Genomic DNA, 19271 nt, shown 5'->3' on the forward strand with positions numbered 1-19271 from the left:
TTATTATTACTGAGCGATGCTGCAGAGGCAGCCATCAATCTCTCATTATGAATGTGGTGCAGAGATGACAAGGCGGAGGAAATGAGGTGGAGCAGAGAGGAGAAGGCAGAGGGAGGTGAGAAGGCAAGCACTTTCTGCTATGAATAGATTTGAAGAGAATAATATTGGAGAAAAGAGTGGAAAAGGGTAAAAGAAGCACAAGAAGAAGATCAATACTCATATATTCGGAGAAATCTTTAATAAACAGAGAGGACGATAGAAAAAAAGCAAAGCATGGAGACTTGATGTACTGGGGGAAAAAGTATGCCCTCCAAGTCCCAACAGATAGCTACACATCAGGCCTTTTGTTTGGGGAAGGGTCACAGTAATGTGCCATCGCTGTCAAAGCTCATACAATCACAACACTAAAGCACCATAAATATTTCAGGGCCAGTCGGCTATTTCCATGTTTCCTCTCCACCTCCGCTGTGGCAGCAGGGCTCTGGGGTGAAATAAGCTCTCTGAAATAAGCAGGGGAGACCCAGATAAATAGAAACTGGTATTCAAAAAGCGATGGAGAGTCGTAAAACACAGAGTGAGGAAAATGCATTCTCTGTGGGGGCAAAGTTGAGACTACCTATTTGTTGCTTTTCATTTTGTATGTTGCATGCAGTGACCTAGCATTTCCCATGTTCTCTGCCTGTGGCTATAAATCTTGTAGATTATGTGTTTTTAAGGTCTGCTAGAGGTTTGCCCACAAATCACATTTCCAATATCCTTTAAGCCAAAGGCAAACAGTCATAAAACGTCTGTAGCCAGTTAAGTTTTCCTCGTAGGGCAATTCCACTCGAAAGATTAAAGACCGTTACTCTTGCAAAAAGTTTAACGCATAAAGTTAATGACTTTTATGAGCTTTCAGTTTGGGATTCTACTTCATAAACTAACGCAGTGTCTTTAAAATGCTCTATTCTCATACACTCCAATGCAGATTATTGGTGAATATAGTATATTTTGCTTTAGAGGATAAACAGATAAAGACTTAAAATTCAAGGTTGTCTTCAAAATTAGCTGACTCAAGGACATCAATAGATATTTATTAATTAGAAAAAAAACTGTACAGTAAAAAAAACATGAACTTGATGCAGGCCTTACAGTGTGTAGGCTTTCTTGCCTAGGGTTAGGGGAGAAAATTGACCCTACACTCTCATTTAGCTTAGCATAGCATAAAGACTTCACAGTGGGAAACAGCTTACAAGAAAACAAAAACCACCAGCACCTTTAAAGCTCGCTAATAAACACGTCATACAAGCACAAAAAGTATAAAAACGGCAATTTGTCATTTTTTAGGGCCTTAAGGGGGCAGACTATTTCTTGGCCAGGACCAGCAACTTCCTGGAGCCTCCACTTGTTGGCTGTAAACTGCTTCAGGCCAATAAATAGTCTGGCACATTAGCTCCCATTAAACAGTAAACAAGATATAACTTCTTATTTAGTGAGCTTTAGAGGCGCTGATAGGTGGATTTTGTTACTGTTTGACAGAGAGCCAGGCTAGCTTTCCCCCTGATTCAATTCTTTATGCTAAGCTAGGCTAACTCTGATTTTCTCCGGCTACATAATTCATTGCACACATGAGGTTGCTATCAATCTTCTCATGTAACTCTTAGCAAGAAAGCAAAGTATTTTCCAAGATGTGAAACAAGTGGGTTAAACTAGACTCTATGCAGCTTCCGATCATGATGTTCTCATCAATGCATCTCTTTAGAAATATATTAATAATAAATACCGTGCTTACCAGCATGTGACTCAAGGTCAACCTCCTGCCTCGTTATTATTTCAACATGATGGACGAAGTTCTCTTGCACAACCGGGGCCTTGGTTATACCTTATTAATATGTTATTGGGCAGAATATAGTAAGGGCAAAGGTCCGTCTCAAGTTTCAACCTGTAGATGATTTGTAGCTGTGTTGTATGTTACTGATACCTCGTGTTGCAAGCCTCCGGAAATTTGTTGCAGGATGTCGGAAATAAGATTCCCATCAATGGTGTAGCGCAGATGAAACCAAGAAGATCTGGTCAGCTATTAATGGAAACTAATTTCTACAGTTTGGAGGCCGCTGATAATGAAGAACAGGAGGTGAAACAGGAGGGAAAAGGAATGCTGAGCTCAAGAAATGCCTGTGATGTGATCTCAGCACACCTGAGACTTGGGGATTGATAGTAAACATGAAACAGAGCAAAAGGATTCCATTGCGCTGTAATTGTACTGCTCCTTTCGTTGCTTAGCAAAGACTACGTCCTTTCTAAAGTGCGCTTTGATGATGATGGATATCTTCTTGAAACAATTAATCTTCCACACGAAACAACTCAAAGTGCACCTGGGATTTGAACATCAAGTTTTTTATTGGATCGCTTTAAAGGAACATTGTGTAAGATTAAAGGGGGGGGGTTAACTGGCAGCGATGGAATACTATATTCAGAACTATGTTTTAATCCATGTATAATCAACAGAAACTAAGAATCTTGGTGTTTTCCTTAGCTTAGAAAAGCCATTTATATTTTCCTAGGGAGGGGGTCGTCTTCCACGGAGTCCTCCATCTTGCACCGCCATGTTTCTACAACAGTCCAGTACACTGAGCCAATACTTGGTCAATACATCTGTGAACATTTATACAAAAGTGAAACCTATTTCAACCGGCTCTGTCCGCAGTCTTCATGCTCCTTTTTTGTAAACTTCGCACCACTGGATGCAACAAAACGTTACGCACTGGGCCTTTAACATTTGTTGCTCAATTTAATGTGTTTTTTAATCATTTGTTGGCTTTAATTTGGGGATTTTAACTAATGTATTGTAATGAATATATAAAAATCTGTATGCTGCTTCACCGCATAGCATATATTCATCATCTAGGCTATTGCATTTACTCATATTACAATATGTCTTAGTGCCATTGTTGCTATGTATACGGCAGTTTGTGTCTTTCTTTTCTATTATGACCAACAGATCGGAAAGTAGGCACTTCTATTTATTGTGGGAAAATATCTTAAAATAAATCAATATAAATAAGATTGGCGGGTTCTGCTTTCACATCCATGAACATCTGGTCAAATTGCCAATTTATTGCTGTTATCACGAAAGGTTTGTCTTCAGGCAGGAGAGGAAAGAGAGAGGGGGAGAGAGGAGCGATCATTTTACTCTAAGGGATGGTCGATTTTGCTGTGATCTAATAATCTTCAATTACTCAATATCCAGAACAATTTTGGCCTCAATCAACTGATCCAGTGAAGCAGAGTTAAGAGTTAAGCGGGAACAGATGAGAGCCTTTGGGGCACATGTTGCCAAGTGTTCTGCAGGAGTGGTGGCACCGGTTTGTGCACGGATTTGTGTGTTTTAGTTGAAGCAATAAAATGCAGAGGTTGAAATTGCTTGGTTATTCATAAACATATCAAACAATTCACGGGAAAAGAGCCACACAGTTGTGGTCAAGACAGCACACCCATTTTTCCCACATCATTCTATTTCCTCTCACTCTGACCCGTTTACTTTCACAGCCTCAGTGTGGTGTTTCATCATAAACTGTTTCCAGTTCAGGCTGAATTTTAAATATGGAAAAAGCAAAGCTACAACAGGTCCTATGCTGCGAGTTTTCTGATAGCAACATTAGAGTTAATCTGTTTCCTTTCTCTGGAGCCTCGTGCAGGCGTTTGGGAAAATACAAATGGACACATAATGAAAACTGTAATGGCTTGAAGAATGAAAATCCTCTGTTAATGAAGAAGGGGAGTTAATAGAGCTCTAGTGGTGCGATTCACAGCGTCCAGCAGAGGAAGTCTCTGTGCTGGCTTTACAATGATAAAGTGCACTGTATTATGTGTGAGTGCCACATGAAGAAGAAAGGATATGTGAGATTCGCCTCCCAGACTATGCAATAAGTACATTAATGAATGCAGCTATTGTTACAGCTTGTCCTCCTTTACCATCCAAGACTCATTTTTCCTGGAGATTTTTTAATCTTTTAATCTTTTATTCTTTAATATTTAATACAAAATAGACTCTGGAGTTGTAATGCATCTGCAGTAAAAAAAATAAAAAATAAAAAAAAGTATCTCAAGGATTTAGATGGGCATGAATCTTGCTCAGGCTACAGAAAAAAAAAGTTTAAGTTGACTCAATGGGTAAAGACTGCCCTCTCAGGGTTTCCTATGTCAATTGCAGTTAACTTGGTTGCCTGTCTCTCAGCTATCTGGCTGTAAACAGGCAGCGTAGGGATCGGAACACATTGGCATTCAGGATCGCATGTTATTCAACAGTAATATGTGTTTAATTGTAATTGATTGTTTTCTACTTCGCAGTTTTTTTTATCACTTAAGCTACTTGCGATTAAACTCAACTTTTCCTGCAAAAGTTTAACTATAAAAGCATAAGGAAAGGGAAAGAGTTTTTCCATGCTGCTGCTGGGAGACTTTACAGTTTTTCACAATTGTTAACACACGTTTCTCAAAACAATAACGGCTTTCTCAAAACTGCACACACAAAACTGAAAACCTCACACACAAAATGCTAAACCTGACACTCCCTTTGCAAGATGACTCTTTGCCATCAAATCTCTTCACTGTTCACAAAATGGAACTTGTGTTTTCATTTGGTACACACAGCCATATTTTCAAATGACACACACATACCATTCATTGAGTACACACAACTAAGCATTTGCTGCACACTACCAAGCATTTACAGCACACTGAAGTGCAAAATTGAAAACACAATCATAGAAATGGAACACACCATATGAATGACAACGACTCTGGAGAATGAGCCATTTCTCCTTTTGTAAAATGTCTCAGTGTAGGCTTACTTTTTTCATAGTCAAACATAAAACAGCACACAAATATGCAGCAAAAAAGTTTTATTTCGGTACACACAGAGAACAGTACAGTACTGTAAACCGGCCTGACGGTCTGGACGTTCCTGAATGTAGCATGGTCAGCCAGGATCCTAGTTTGTATTTGTCGGAGTGTGATAGCGTTGTTCTCACGAACCATATTTACAATTTCAGTCTCCTGTTCGGCTGTGAAAGTGTGTGTTCTTCCTTCACGGTGTGGTTCTCTTTCAGTCCTGCAAAATACAAATACTGTGAGCACACTGTATTCTATTGATATGCAGTATTACAGTACACAAGGCAAATAGATTTCGTACCTGTTCTCCATCCTGAAGGTTCTAATGATGGCAGCAACTGTGAAGCGGCTGAGATCCTCCTCTTCCTCCTCCTCCTCCTCTCACTCTTACCCCTCTCCTTCTCTGGTTGTCGATCTCTTCAAAGTTCTCCATTGTTCACCAAACAAAACAGAGGCTCGAGGCACTTTTATGCTGCAGTCCTGATTGCAAATTGCTCAACAGACCTGAATGTTTAGAGATTTGAATATTTGTGTGTTGTAGGTTGATGCTTTGAGATTTTACTTGAGAAGTGTGTGCAACAACTGAACATTGTGTGTAGTGTTTTGACAACAAGGTGATGTGTAATTGACATCAGAGTGTAAAGAAGGAAAGTCAGAGTCTAATGCAGATAAGGGAGTGTGAAGTAGTGCCAAATTGGGTCGAGCGATTGGTACATGAAGTGAAGGTTGTGCAAACTGTGCCGAATTTTCGCTTTTTGTGTGTTAACTGAGAAAAACTGTAAGTGTAAACTCTAATCATTCTCCATATTTCATTACCCTGCCATCTGATCAACTCACCTCATCTCAAACTGTTTTCATAAATGGTTTGAAACACACTATAATGTACTTGTAAGTGAGTATAAGGACATTTTAGGTGTCTCTTAATGAGGTGAGTTTCAGCGCAGGCTGAAAACTCACCTCTTCAAGAAGTACTACCCTGAGCCTTCCACTTAGCACTTATTGTATTCCTATTAGTTTGTTGCACTTATTGTATTCGTATTAGTTTGTTTCTGCACTTTACTTTTGCTCTGGTTTATGCTCTTAGCTGCTTGTTTAAAAAAGGTGTTAGGGATTCAGTAGAAAAGGACCCACTAGCAGCCACACAGCTCTTGGTTCAGAGTAGATTTAATAAAGTTCTCAAGCAACAATCCAAAGGGCAAAAACAGTCTCGTAGTCAAATAGGCAGGCAGAGGTCAAAAATCCAAAAGTCAGAACAGAGTCCAAGGCAAAGGTATCCAAAACACAGAAACCAAGCAGGGCAGGTCAAAAATCAGGCAAAGGTCAAAAATCACAGGCAGAGAGAGAAACAAGATATACGAAACGCTGGAAAGGCTCAGGTATTAACCGGCACGATCTGGCAGAGACTACAAGGCACACCGGGCTTAAATACCCACAAACCAATCACCACAAACAGAAATCAGGTGTGCACACAAAATGGTGGGAAAACAAACAAAGACAGGGTGGAGTCAGAGCCACATGGCTTTTCAAAACAAAAACAGAAAACACATGACAACACCACATGATCAAAATGTAAACAAAAAGCACATGTTGCTGGAAAAACAAGAACTCAAACAGCACGGTTACTAACAAAAGGAGATGCACTTATGACTTCTGGTGACTAGTAGTTCTCTTGAATACCTATGTTGAATACACTTATTGTAAGTCGCTTTGGATAAAAGCGTCTGCTTAATGACTGTAATGTAATGTAATGTAAAAATGTAATGTAATGTAATGTATTTGTCAAAAACTATAACTCTTCATATGAAGCATCCATAACTGGTGTGTAAACAGTTACCGAATGATCAAAAGCACAGTCTATAAATAAGTAAGAGATTCACAAAACATTCTTAAGTCAAGGTCCACTTACTAAATTTCTTCTGGAGCTTTCTTGTAGCATCTTGTTGCATCTCATGGCCTTCATCAGCAGATGGGGTTTGCACATTAACCTGGAGAGGGAATAAGGATGGATGAATGAATAAATACTTTATCATTTATTAATATAATAAATGAATGTAGCTTATATAATACACATCATTTGTAATTATAATAACTATATACCTCATGTTTGATATTATATTATGATGTAAAACATTTATTAGGTGTTTGCTGCTTATAAATGCTAAATAGAAGGGGTTAAAATTATAATTATCTGTATTTTGCAAACTTAAGGGAAAGTTAAGCTTGAAGGTTCATTATTGTCCTTAGAAATAATAGTTTGATCCAAAAAAAAAAATCTGCACGACTTGAATTTCAAGGGTGTGCTCCATATGCAGCCACCAGTAATCACATGACTGGATATTACATTTTCAGGTCACAGGGTTACAAGTTTACATGGTTACATTGTTACTCTGGAAAATGTCCAATGAGGACCTTGTCAGAATTTTTTTTATCAAAAAGTAAAAGTAGTTCATGAAGCTTTTAGATTTTTGAAATCATAACCCAATTAATCACCTGTGTGCCAGGTGTACACTTTAATACCTTTGACCATATGAATGTGCTACATCATGAATTTGGCCAATACCAGTGGTGGAGGAAATATTCAGATCGTTACTTATTCAGACTACTAACTTACTTCAGTGAATTAACATGGCTACATGTAACACGGCTACAGTATAATTCAAAGTGTACTTAAAATGCAGAATGCATGAAAAGGATAATAACTATTGATGCATGAACATGGAAGCAATACTTGAGTGTTAAAGTTGGGCGAGATTGTAAAATCATAGTCTGAAAAGTAATAGGTAACTACAGCTGTTAAAGAAATGTAGTGAGGTAAAAATGATTGTACTTTCCTCTGAAATATAGTGAAGTAGCCTATAATTATAAAGCATGGGGGAGCCAGTGGAGGGATTTGAGAAGGTGTACTACTAAATAGGTAACTACAGCTGTTAAAGAAATGTAGTGAGGTAAAAATGATTGTACTTTCCTAATATAGTAGATGCTTTGATAGATATACTCAAGTGCTTCAAAATTGTACTTAAGTACAGCACTTTAATAAAGACCTACTTAGATTTCACTACCTCCCAGAACACAAATTGAATTCTTCCATCATAATAAAAAAAAATCTATGAATTTATAGTATTATCAATGAGTCAGACAATATAAATTCTTGTAAAAATAGATAGTGACAAATCAGCAAGGCAAGTCCAAACTCCATCTGAGTGAGTACAGCCATAAAAACATAAATGAAATATGTATTCATTTAGATTCATTTTCCTTTTTTCTTTTATGATTGTATTGCACCAGATGTTTACAGCTGTGACTGTGTAGCTTCCGTGCTGTGATTCTATTGGTTAAAAGTTTACAAGACCCTCCCTCACCCCGCCTCTCCGCCTATCACGTGACTGTTCAGCAGCTCAGGCGCAGAGACAGAGGGCCCTTTTTTTGTGGGCTGGTCCGGTTCATTGACCAACATTACACCTAGGTCACCCGAGGACAGAGGAGCTGCAGTGAGTGAGGTCAGTGGCTAATAAGACAGCTCTGTTCTGTATTTAAATCAACTTCTCAAACATGTGCTGCTTACTAACATGTATGTAACTGTGACTTAGTTTCAACTCTTTAAACTAGCTAAATAATTACTTTAACGTAGAGGAGTCTATCTGCCCATAAGTCATGATAAATAAGGAGGAACCGATGGAAAAAAGAGGGTTTTTGTTTGCTTAAGTAACGTTTAGCACAAGCCATAGTCTCTCCTCTCATGTGGGGCAAAGTTCATCAACCACTAAACGAATGAGAATGAATGTGAAGCAGACTGTGTTGTGTTCAAAAGCAGCTAGAAGGGTTGGAAATCACAAAACTCAGCAGGACTGACAACAGAGTACATTTGTCATGTAAGTGTCTGGGGTTGAATCGTATTTTTTTCTCCACAATGGGAGATTAATATATAATATTGACCCCTAACAGACAGAAATGTCTATTTGTGACCTCTAAATGTGGATGTGAGGCTGTGAGCGCCTACTCTAATATTGTTCGTGGCGTGAACAAAATTCAATATTTCACAAGAATATTGTGTAATGGATTTTTTTCCCTCTTCTTATCCCTATAATCATCTTATGACGCATTGGAAGGCGTTGACACATGAGCTCCAGGTTCTGCTCTCACTAAATGCTTTTCCACTAATGCAAATTAATGTCACTTATCTGGGTCTACACTATTTTAGAAAAAGGTTAAAATTTATATTCCTAGCTCTTCCATTCTTTGGTTAATTTACTCTTTACTGTTTTTGTCAACATTAAAATGTCTTTCTTTCTAAATCCGTCAGATCACAGACAGATATAGCGTCGTGGATTCGAGAACAGCTGCAGAACTCTTTAACCCACTGACTAGAGGTGATCTTTCTTTTGTGTCTGCTACAACAATGTCTTCTATGTCAAGTGTCTCAATATTTTCCTGGAGATATACCAGCCTGACCATTAATATCAAAGGTCACGTAATGTTTCAGCTCCAAAGGGAGACTGGCAGTTTTCTTTTTCTCTGAAAGTGGTTGATGTGTTTCAACATTTTGAAGATGTGACAATCATATAACGCAATAGGAATTTTCAGAGCGCTTTGCTGGAATCGCCTGTCAGTGAGATGATTCATTCTGAAAGTCTAAAACAGCTTAGTTTGTGTTGCGACAGCCTTCCTCATGATATGTAGAGCGTCGCTGAGAATTATCTCGGGTTCATCTCTCACTTGATAGCAGGGAGAATAGTGTGTCAGACTTTGCTTTGTAATAAAGCCAGTGAAGATGTCATCAACTGCCTCTTAGAAAAAGATGTTGCTCAACCAAGCTGTTGCAACGAAATGCAATTTGCAAACACACAGAATCTGGAACACCACAGGTCATGAAAACATCAGAGAGATTTTATTCACCCTGACATCTAAAAAGAATCTGTGAAATGATGTGACAGTGGTTCTGTATAAAGGTCATCCACGGGTGGAATTGCTTGTCTTAAGTGTAGATTTCTGAATATGATTATACTGTCAACAGTTCCTTAAAGTGGTAGTGGAGCCTAATCTACCTGAGCATTTACTTCATGTTGGCAACGCTTTACATCTGTTGGGCTGAACTGGGCCATGTCTTTCTTTGATTCGTCTGCCTTAAACATCAGGTCAACAATGGTTAACGACTAGTGTTTCAGTGAATACAGATGGAGTCCACTAATGTCTCCCTGCGCCATCTGGTAGCACACAAACAGATGCCGTCCACATGTTGGGAGCACCAGCGATCACGTTTTATCGTTGTTGATAAATGACATCTCAGAAAATAATGAAAAGCCACAATTTCTCTTTCTTAATTTCACAGAGCCCAAGGCGCCGTCTTCAAGTTGCTTGTTTTTTTTTTTTTCTGCCAACAGTCTGAAACCCAAAGATATTCAGTTTGCTATCACATTAGACCAAGAAAAGCAGAAAATCCTCACAATTGAAAGGCTCAAACAAGAGAATGATTGTTCTTTTTTTTCTTGGAAATTACATTAACAAATAATTGATTATCAAAATAATTTCACGTTAGAAAAAAAGTTTATTCAATCAACTAACGATTCAATCGATGTTTCCGCTTTACTTTAGATGTAAAAATATTTCTGGTGCTTGACTGTTAGAATGACCAAACCATTTGGATAGTCCCCTATGTCTCTTGGGAACCGGGATGGCCTTTTTTAAACTATATTTTCTTACATTTTTTTTAGTTTAATTAATTAATCCAGAAAATTATCTGCAGAATAATCAATAAAAAACATCTTTAGTTGCAGTCTTAGATTACATACAGTCTACCATGATAGAGAATTGTATCCATATCACCCCCTCCTACAAGAGTAATTCACTGGAGGCACCTTTTTATGTGAAGTTCATTATTTTACCCTTTTCTGACCCAATTTACTGTTAGATTTAGTTTTTATTTCAGGCAATAACTCATTGTATTAGTGGAATAGGAAGCAATATTGCACTTGAGTAATTCTTTTGGCCTAGTTTTTATTTAAAGCAATATTTTACAATAGTAGACTTGCAGTATTGCTCAATATTTCACTTAAGAATTTTCACATGGTGTAAATGATATCGAGGTCCATTTTTCCTGCACGCCTAAATGTGAGCAATCAATCTCCAGCGTCAGTGGTCTGCCGGTCCACAGTTAGCCATTAGTCACGGGTTTTCTCTTTTTTAAAGCAGACTAACTTCTGGAGCCCCAGAATTTTTCTCTTATCATCTTTATGTCGTCACAATCGTCACCTCAGGAAACCAGTATTGTTTCTGTATACACATATTAAGAGTCTGAATATTAAGCTAAATGGAAGGGAAAATATTACATTACATTACATTACAGTCATTTAGCAGACGCTTTTATCCAAAGCGACTTACAATCAGTAGTACTTCCATAATTTCAGTTTGATGTTTTTTCCTTGAGGCACAGAGGGTCCCAAAACTGTAGATTCTTGTTTTACTCCTGATGTCACTAGAATACAAAATATAAAGTTTGTGTTTAAATTTAGAACTCACACATTCTAATTCTCCCCCCTTGAGCTACCAAACATTGGCCTTATAAATCCCTGTTTATATAAGCAAATCAACATTTTCCTTAGCCTCTGATGTTTAGACTTTAATACTTAAAGATACTATATCGCTTTAAAAATGCAAAAATATTGCCGTGGGAAGAAAACAAGAAAAAAACTAAACTCCAAAATGTATCATTATCCATTATTTTACTTTCAACTTTGACATAGGGTGCTGGCTTGAGGTGTCTGTGGGGCTGCACCATTTTATTTTTTTTAAATGCAGTTTCATCCTCATTGCATCATAGTGTTTACAAATGAAATTGAACATGGTTGAGTTGCCTTTCAGCCCACATTCTTAAACCCTGTGACAGGACAGCGATTCGATTTCCGAATTTCATGAGACATTTCTCCTCTCCAAGATAGCCACTTAAACAAAGAATATCAGGAATGTATTTCATCATGCATACCAAGCAATCTCTTGTTTCTGACGCTCCATATTCCATGTCAGAGATTGAATCCAGCAGTCGCAATGGCAGACAGCGGGAAGACTAATGAGATTGGAGCTGCAGCAGCCGAACCAGCTAATGGAGACCAGCAGGTGAGGAGCACCGTGACCCAAAATGACATGTATTACAAAACCAAGGCATATTATGAACTCATTTGATGCTTGATAAACCACTGTGGGGAATCAATCATTATCCTGAGCAGAAAACCTAAACTCTGTACTGAAAAGAGCTTGCATTGCATTTCACATTTACTTTTATGTCTTTTCAATGTCAATAACGGTTGTTGTTTTGTCCTAGAATGTTGTTTCCCGCGTGGGCAATTTGCCTCTGGTCAGTTCAGCGTGCGGGGTGGTTTCCAGCGCCTACAGTAGCACCAAAGACAGTGTGCCCTTGCTGAAGGGAGTGATGGATGTAGCAGAGAGTGGAGTCCGAACCCTGGGAGCAGCCGCGACCACGGGGTCAAAGCCGCTTTTTGACATTATAGAACCACAGCGTGAGTTCTGCTCCATGTGAACAAATATGATGTAATATATTTGCAATGATGGCGTACTATCAAATGGGTATTGCAAGCTTTTTTGCACATTAAAGAAGTGAAACTGATGCCAGGTCCGCTTGTTACCTCCGGGCTAAAATACAAGAGGAATAAAAATAGGATTTTTCTTCTTTGAACAGAATTCCAGAGCCTTGACTGGAGGAGTCATTTTGAGCTTTAAAAGCCTTTCAATTCTTACTTTACTGTAAATATAAAACAATTACTGTTTGTGTTATCTGGCATTACTTCCCACTGATCACTTTAGCAAGGGAATTTTTGAGTATGAAAACATTTAATATTAATCCACCCCAATTATTACTGAATCTTTGTTGCCGACATGTTTCAGTTGCTACAGTGAATGAGTACGCCTTGAAAGGACTGGATAAGATGGAAGAGAAGCTGCCTATTCTTCACCAACCTGCAGACAAGGTCAGACAGAAATAATGCAGTCAAGAAATACCCTTTTTGCTGTGCATTTTACGATACATTAATTATAATGTTACTATTAAGCTATTTAACACACTATTTACATTCCCAACTGACATTCAGTGTCATAAATTCACTGCACTGGTGTCAACGGCACCCGAGGGCTCTCTTGTCTTTTAGAAATTAAGAGCACCAACCTCCAGCTGAAGGGCCAGATTATCTGAAACCCCTTACCGTCAGACAGTGTAGCAAGATGCAACAGTTATTTGGAAATAATAGTTATATTACTTATAGTAACATTGGTACAACGATTAATTGACATAAACATTAAAGAATAATATATGCGTCAATTCGAGGTTTTTAGTTTTATAATTAGTAAATAGAAATGGATGCGTTAAATTGACGGCCTTAAATGTTACCCATTATCACCTTATTGGTCATTTAAGTAACCAGTAACCATAGCAACAGAGTGTTTAGACTTCAGGTTTTTGTTACCAGTTACTGTTACCTCTTGGTAATAAATAACCATGCCATGGGTGAGCTCATCCTACCCTGTTGTTAAATATCAATAAGAGCTATGCAGAAAAATACATAAATAACTCTCCAAGCATGACTCATAATCTGCTCCATCTTCCCCAGGTGGTGTCGGACACAGTAGGTATGGTGTACCAGTCGGTGGCGGGGGCCAAAGACGCTGTGATGGGGGCTGTGATGGGTGGTGTGGAGATGACCCGGGCAGCGGTCAGCGGAGGTATCAGCTCTGCCATGGGCACCAGGATGGGCCAGATGGTCAGCAGTGGGATGGGCCTGGCCCTGAGCCGATCCGAGGACTGGGTTGACCAGAACCTGCCACTCACTGAGAGGGAGCTGGGTCAGTAGCTATCTCGGATGTGGAAAGCATAATCAGTACATAAAAAAACAAAACATGGGAGGTGATAAACCAATATGTCTACTGCTGAAGTACAGACGGTGCGCTTTAACAATTGGATCAAATGAAACAGAAACTAGGCTGCAGTTGGAATTAGTTAATTATGGGACAACGAGCAGCCAATTTGTATCACAGATGATTGTAAATAAAAACAAACAAACGTAGGGCTTCAAAAATCAGTTAGCATTCCGTTTTGCATCCAGGTGCTTTATAAATGATGGTGATGTAAACAAAACTTAAATAATAACAAAGCACTTTTAAATTTGATTTTGTTGGAATGATTCCAACCCTATATTTAGAATCTTGGTGATGGGGGGCTTTTGTTTACATTTGGATCACAGAATAAGTCTCTTAATATATTTCATGAAAACAAAAGCAATTACTTTCTCTTTTTTTTTTGTCCTTTTTACATTTGCACTTGCAAACAAAAGATAAATACCCTAAATGAGTTCCACATCGGCATAGGAGAAAGTACATCTACTTTCAGTTATCCATTAAAAACGCTTCAGTTTTGCTTTAAAGTGGAACATTTTAAAGTGTAAACTCAACGATTAGCCTTTACATCCCTTACATGACTCCAAGTTTAATTGCATGCATAATAAATTGTAGCTGGCATTACCGCCATTTACTGAAACTTAATTTATTCCATAATTAATACGCTTGAATGATGGCATTTGCACCATACTATGAGAGTCAGTAGCCGGTACTGTGTCCCTGCTTCACTGATCTGTAGATCAAACGGCAAATTCGATGAGACTGTCCAAAATAATTAACATCATAAAGCAAAGACAAGGTGATGCAGCAGGATGGGGGTGGTCGTGATAAAAGTGTTAAATTCTCCCGCTGTGACGGGATCTGACACACATGAATGGTTGATGCTATTCATAGAGAGGGAGGCAGGGCATTTCAGTGAACTCCCCCTCTGTTAGCTTGGCCCATAAAGCCCCTACAATTTCCAACACTCACAGCTTTGACACCTGCTACTGTGATGTCATGACAACCTGCCATACTCCAATGTAACAGCAATACTCAAGAGGCCAGCCTCCTCTCTGATTATGGATATGAGAGAGATGCGAGTGCAACTGTTATCAGCGGCAGCAGCAGAGTACCCGTAATGGCAGGACTCTGGGGATTTGGGATTGTTCAGTGTTTACTGTGGCTTTTAACAGACTCACAGGGAGGCAGAGGTCTTTCTGCATATCCCTTAGCTTCCACAGACGGATGGTTGGAGGTTTGGGGGCTTTTAGGTGGATCTCAAGTCTTTTGGTCTCTCTTGAGCAGATGCACTTGTCAGAGTCAAGTAGCCCAACTCTGAGCAGATGCACCAGTTAGCACAATGGGAGGGGAGCGCATTGTGCCTCCATCCATTACTCAAAACATGTCCGTTTTTCAGCAATTTTGCTGTAAGCATGGCGATATTTTGCGATTTCTAAATGTAATTTTCAGAATACTTTCATAGTATAAATAACACAACACGTTATGCATAAAGCAGAGTAAAAAATTTTTTTTTTTTTTATGGAATCATAACAGTGAGCTCTGCATTTGCATTTATAAATGTCCCTGTAACATCCAGCATCGTAGAACTGCTTTTTCAAAAATGTATAGTTTACATAAAGTGTTTTTAAGAATCGTTATAGTGTCACAAAGCATGATATCACCATACTAGATTTTATTCCTACACCATTTATATATATATACAGTATACTATACTATAATCACACCTTTGTGCTCACAGCTAATATTTAATGCCATTTTTACATTTTTATACATAAAACATCTCTTTTTGATCCATATGAGATTTACACTATTCTCTCTCTCAGCTGCTGTGGCTGAACCTGCCACCAGTGAGGTGGCTGAACCTGCCACCAGTGAGATGACTGCCCCATCGAGCCCCAGCTACTTCGTCCGCTTGGGGAAACTCTCCGCCAAAGTCCAGGAGCGAGCCCTGCAGCAGTCCCTGGTCCGTGCTGGCCATGCCAGGGATGCCACCTACGCTACAGTGGCTCAGATTACCAGTACTCTGGACCTGCTGGAGACTGCCCGTACCGGTCTGGGTACCGCCAGTAACCAGATAGGAGGAGCCTCAGAGCTGCTGCTGCAGCGCTGGACGGAGTGGAAACAGAAGCAGGCTGGAGCTGGACAGACTGAGTCAGAGCCAGATGGGACCAGAGATGAGGCTGAGGTCAGGGCTGAAGCATTTGGGGAATTGACTTGATGGTTTCTAAACAGATTATGTTTGCATTTGACAGCATTTATAGTGTATTATGTACTCTACATTGGCAGCATGTGTACTCCTAAGTAACTTGGAATACCACTTGAACAAATGAAAGAAGTCTAAGAGCATGACAGTGATAAGAACAAATCAATAAAGTTAGCAATAAATCAGACTGGATTTTAGAGGATGACAGTGTGTTGTAATGCCCCCACAGATTCATGTGGGTGAGGAGTGATGTTGCACTGTGTCGTCAGCAGGATTGGGATGGGATGGGATAACTTTGGCCTAAAGAATGGAAGGGAATTGGGAGGAATTGATATGTTACAGCTTTATTAATTAATATGCAAATCATGCAATCTCTATTTTTATTTCCACTTTCCGTTCACAGCAGCTGGAATGGCGTGTCCTCTCCATGGTGCACGGTCTGAGCGACCAGCTGAGATCAGCATGCTCCAACGTGGTGTCAAGTGCTCAGGGTCTGCCAGCTGCAGTCCAGGACCAGCTTACCAGCGCGAGGCGATCAGCTGAGGAATTGCACTCCTCCCTGGGGACCACCAGCACCATCACACCCCTCCTTCTGGAGCGGACCCGCCACCAGCTGAACCAAGTAATAATTGCACCACGTTGTCTTTAGCGCAGTGTTTTGTTTTGCTGCATCAGCTTAGCTAAATATAGTTTAGTCCTTGGAAGTTTAATTGTTTTTAAGTGACATCACTTCGCACAGTTAGTCCTTCCATTACCTTTATAATGCTGCTATAATAATGAATACAGAGTATTATTGCACAGGAATTAAACAGGAAACTCCTGCATACTTTACATAAACAAACATCCATCAGGTGTGTCTGCTCATTTAAATGCATTTATGAAACTGGGACAGTCAGCTTATGTTGTATTTAGTCATGTAGACATATAACCTCAGTATTTCCTGCCCACAATAAGCTTAGCATATTTATAAGGTCACGTTGTTTTTGATTAAGGTTATGTAATATTGTTGAAAGTGATACTAGTATGTGCTTGTTCCCAGGTTAAACAGTCTCTGGACGGTGTCATGGAGTATCTGCTTAACAACACACCACTCAACTGGCTGGTGGGACCGTTTGCCCCTCAGATCACGGAGAAGGGAGATGAGGCGATGGAGCAGAGCGGACCACACAAATAGACTTGCATGACTTTGTTGTGATTCTGCATGAGGGTGACAGAAGACCGGTGTATACTGTAGATGGACCGTTTAAAAAAAACGAAACATATTTTCTTGCTTTATTGAAAGATGCCTTAATATTTTCTTCTTGACACACAGCATTTAATGACACTACATTTGTGATGTCGAGGTTAATGACGGAAAGCTCTGACGTGGCCATAGAGAATTTATACATCTGTGCACTTTATTATATATCCTAAAAGATACAAGTATTCTTTATATATGTTAAAAAAAAATCTATCTATGCATGTGCCCAAGTGCCTAAAAATAAGTCAAAGTATTCCTAGAACTAAGTCAATTCTCTGAAAAAATGGATTTGTGTGGATAAAACAGCCAGAATAATTAAACTCTTAAAAAAAACCATATTTGCTTGCTTTATTGAAAGATGCCTAAATGTTTTCTTCTTTCATAAGTTAATGACACTACATTTGTGATGTCGAGGTTAATGACGGAAAGCTCTGACTAACCATAGAGAATTTGAACATCTGTGCACTATATTATATATCCTAAAAGATACAAGTACTTTTTTATATATGTTAAAAAAATCAATCTATGCATGTGTCTGTTATTGCGGAGCCTTTGGGAAGTGGTTGAGGTTGAATGATTTGTTGTGCAAAGTGTCTGACTTTGACACCAGAAAACGCTTTTTTCTATTACAGGGTTTACCCTTGGATTTTATACAGCAGCTGTGCTGAAATGTGTCGGTTTAGAAGTGCCATCAGAAGATATAAAATATATATATATATATATATATATATATATATATATATATATATATATATATATATATATATATAAGTATGTAAGTGCCTAAAAAGAAGTCAAAGTATTCCTAGAACTAAGCCTAGATTTGTGTGGATAAAACAGCCGGAATAATTAAACTCTAATTAGATGTAGAGGTAACGGTGAATTCATTTCTTTTTAAATTTGCAGTTTTAATTTCACTATTTTGTGTCTTCACCTTGATGGGTTTTTCTAAAAAAAAAAGCAGCTCTCAATGATCTTGCCATGTCAATACAATGACAGTATTGCTGTATATGTGTTGTAATACATTCATTAAAGCGTTATAACTGAGTGGTGGTGGTGTTATTATGGTGGTGGTGTTATTATGGTGTTATTATGGTGGTGTTATGGTGGTGGTGTTATTATGGTGTTATTATGGTGGTGGTATTATTATGGTGTTATGGTGGTGGTGTTGTTATGGTGGTGTTATTATGGTGGTGTTATGGTGGTATTATGGTGGTGGTGTTATTATGGTGGTGTTATGGTGGTGTTATTATGGTGTTGTTATGGTGGTGTTGTTATTATGGTGGTGTTAAGGTGGTGGTGTTATTATGGTGTTATTAAGATAAGATAATCCTTTATTAGTCCCGCAGCGGGGAAATTTGCAAATGGTGGTGTTATTATGGTGGTGTTATGGTGTTATTATGGTGGTGGTGTTATTATGGTGGTGTTATGGTGTTATTATGGTGGTGTTATTATGGTGTTATTATGGTGGTGTTATTATGGTGGTGGTGTTATTATGGTGTTATGGTGGTGTTATTATGGTGTTATTATGGTGTATTATGGTGTTATTATTATGGTGTTATGGTGGTGTTATTATGGTGTTATGGTGGTGTTATTATGGTGGTGTTATTATGGTGTTATGGTGTTTATGGTGTTGTTATGGTGGTGGTGTTATTATGGTGTTATTATTATGGTGTTATTATGGTGTTATTATGGTGTTATTGTGGTGTTATTATGGTGTTATTATGGTGTTATGGTGGTGTTATTATGGTGTTATTGTTATGGTGTTATTATGGTGTTATTATGGTGTTATTGTGGTGTTATTATGGTGTTATTGTGGTGGTGGTGTTATTATGGTGTTATTATGGTGGTGTTATGGTGTTATTATGGTGTTATTATGGTGTTGTTATTATGGTGTTGTTATTATTATGGTGTTATGGTGTGTGTTATTATGGTGTTATTATTATGGTGGTGTTATGGTGTTGTTATTATGATGTTATTATGGTGTTATTGTGTTGTTATGGTGGTGTTGTTATGGTGTTATTATGGTGTTATTATGGTGTTGTTATTATGGTGTTG

The 19271-nt window shown here is 38.6% G+C and overlaps 1 protein-coding gene across 3 annotated transcripts; it reads left to right on the plus strand.

Moving 5' to 3' along the window:
- The first annotated feature begins 8295 nt into the window (after positions 1–8295).
- Positions 8296–18254, plus strand: plin3 (perilipin 3). 3 transcript variants are annotated; one of them, XM_054603278.1, is made up of 9 exons: positions 8306–8369; positions 9173–9239; positions 11890–11979; positions 12185–12380; positions 12766–12848; positions 13485–13716; positions 15594–15955; positions 16377–16595; positions 17013–18254. In XM_054603278.1, the coding sequence occupies exons 3-9, from the start codon at positions 11911–11913 to the stop codon at positions 17145–17147; spliced, it is 1296 nt and encodes a 431-aa protein (XP_054459253.1). In that variant the 5' UTR covers positions 8306–8369; positions 9173–9239; positions 11890–11910; the 3' UTR covers positions 17148–18254. The 3 variants fall into 3 exon arrangements, with proteins under 3 accessions (XP_054459256.1, XP_054459253.1, XP_054459255.1); XM_054603280.1 differs by lacking the exon at positions 8306–8369 and adding an exon at positions 8666–8741; XM_054603281.1 differs by lacking the exon at positions 9173–9239 and having other exon boundaries at positions 8296–8369.
- The last annotated feature ends 1017 nt before the right edge of the window (positions 18255–19271 follow it).

Source organism: Anoplopoma fimbria, chromosome 8 (genome assembly GCF_027596085.1).
Source record: "Anoplopoma fimbria isolate UVic2021 breed Golden Eagle Sablefish chromosome 8, Afim_UVic_2022, whole genome shotgun sequence".
Classification (NCBI taxonomy): domain Eukaryota; kingdom Metazoa; phylum Chordata; class Actinopteri; order Perciformes; family Anoplopomatidae; genus Anoplopoma; species Anoplopoma fimbria.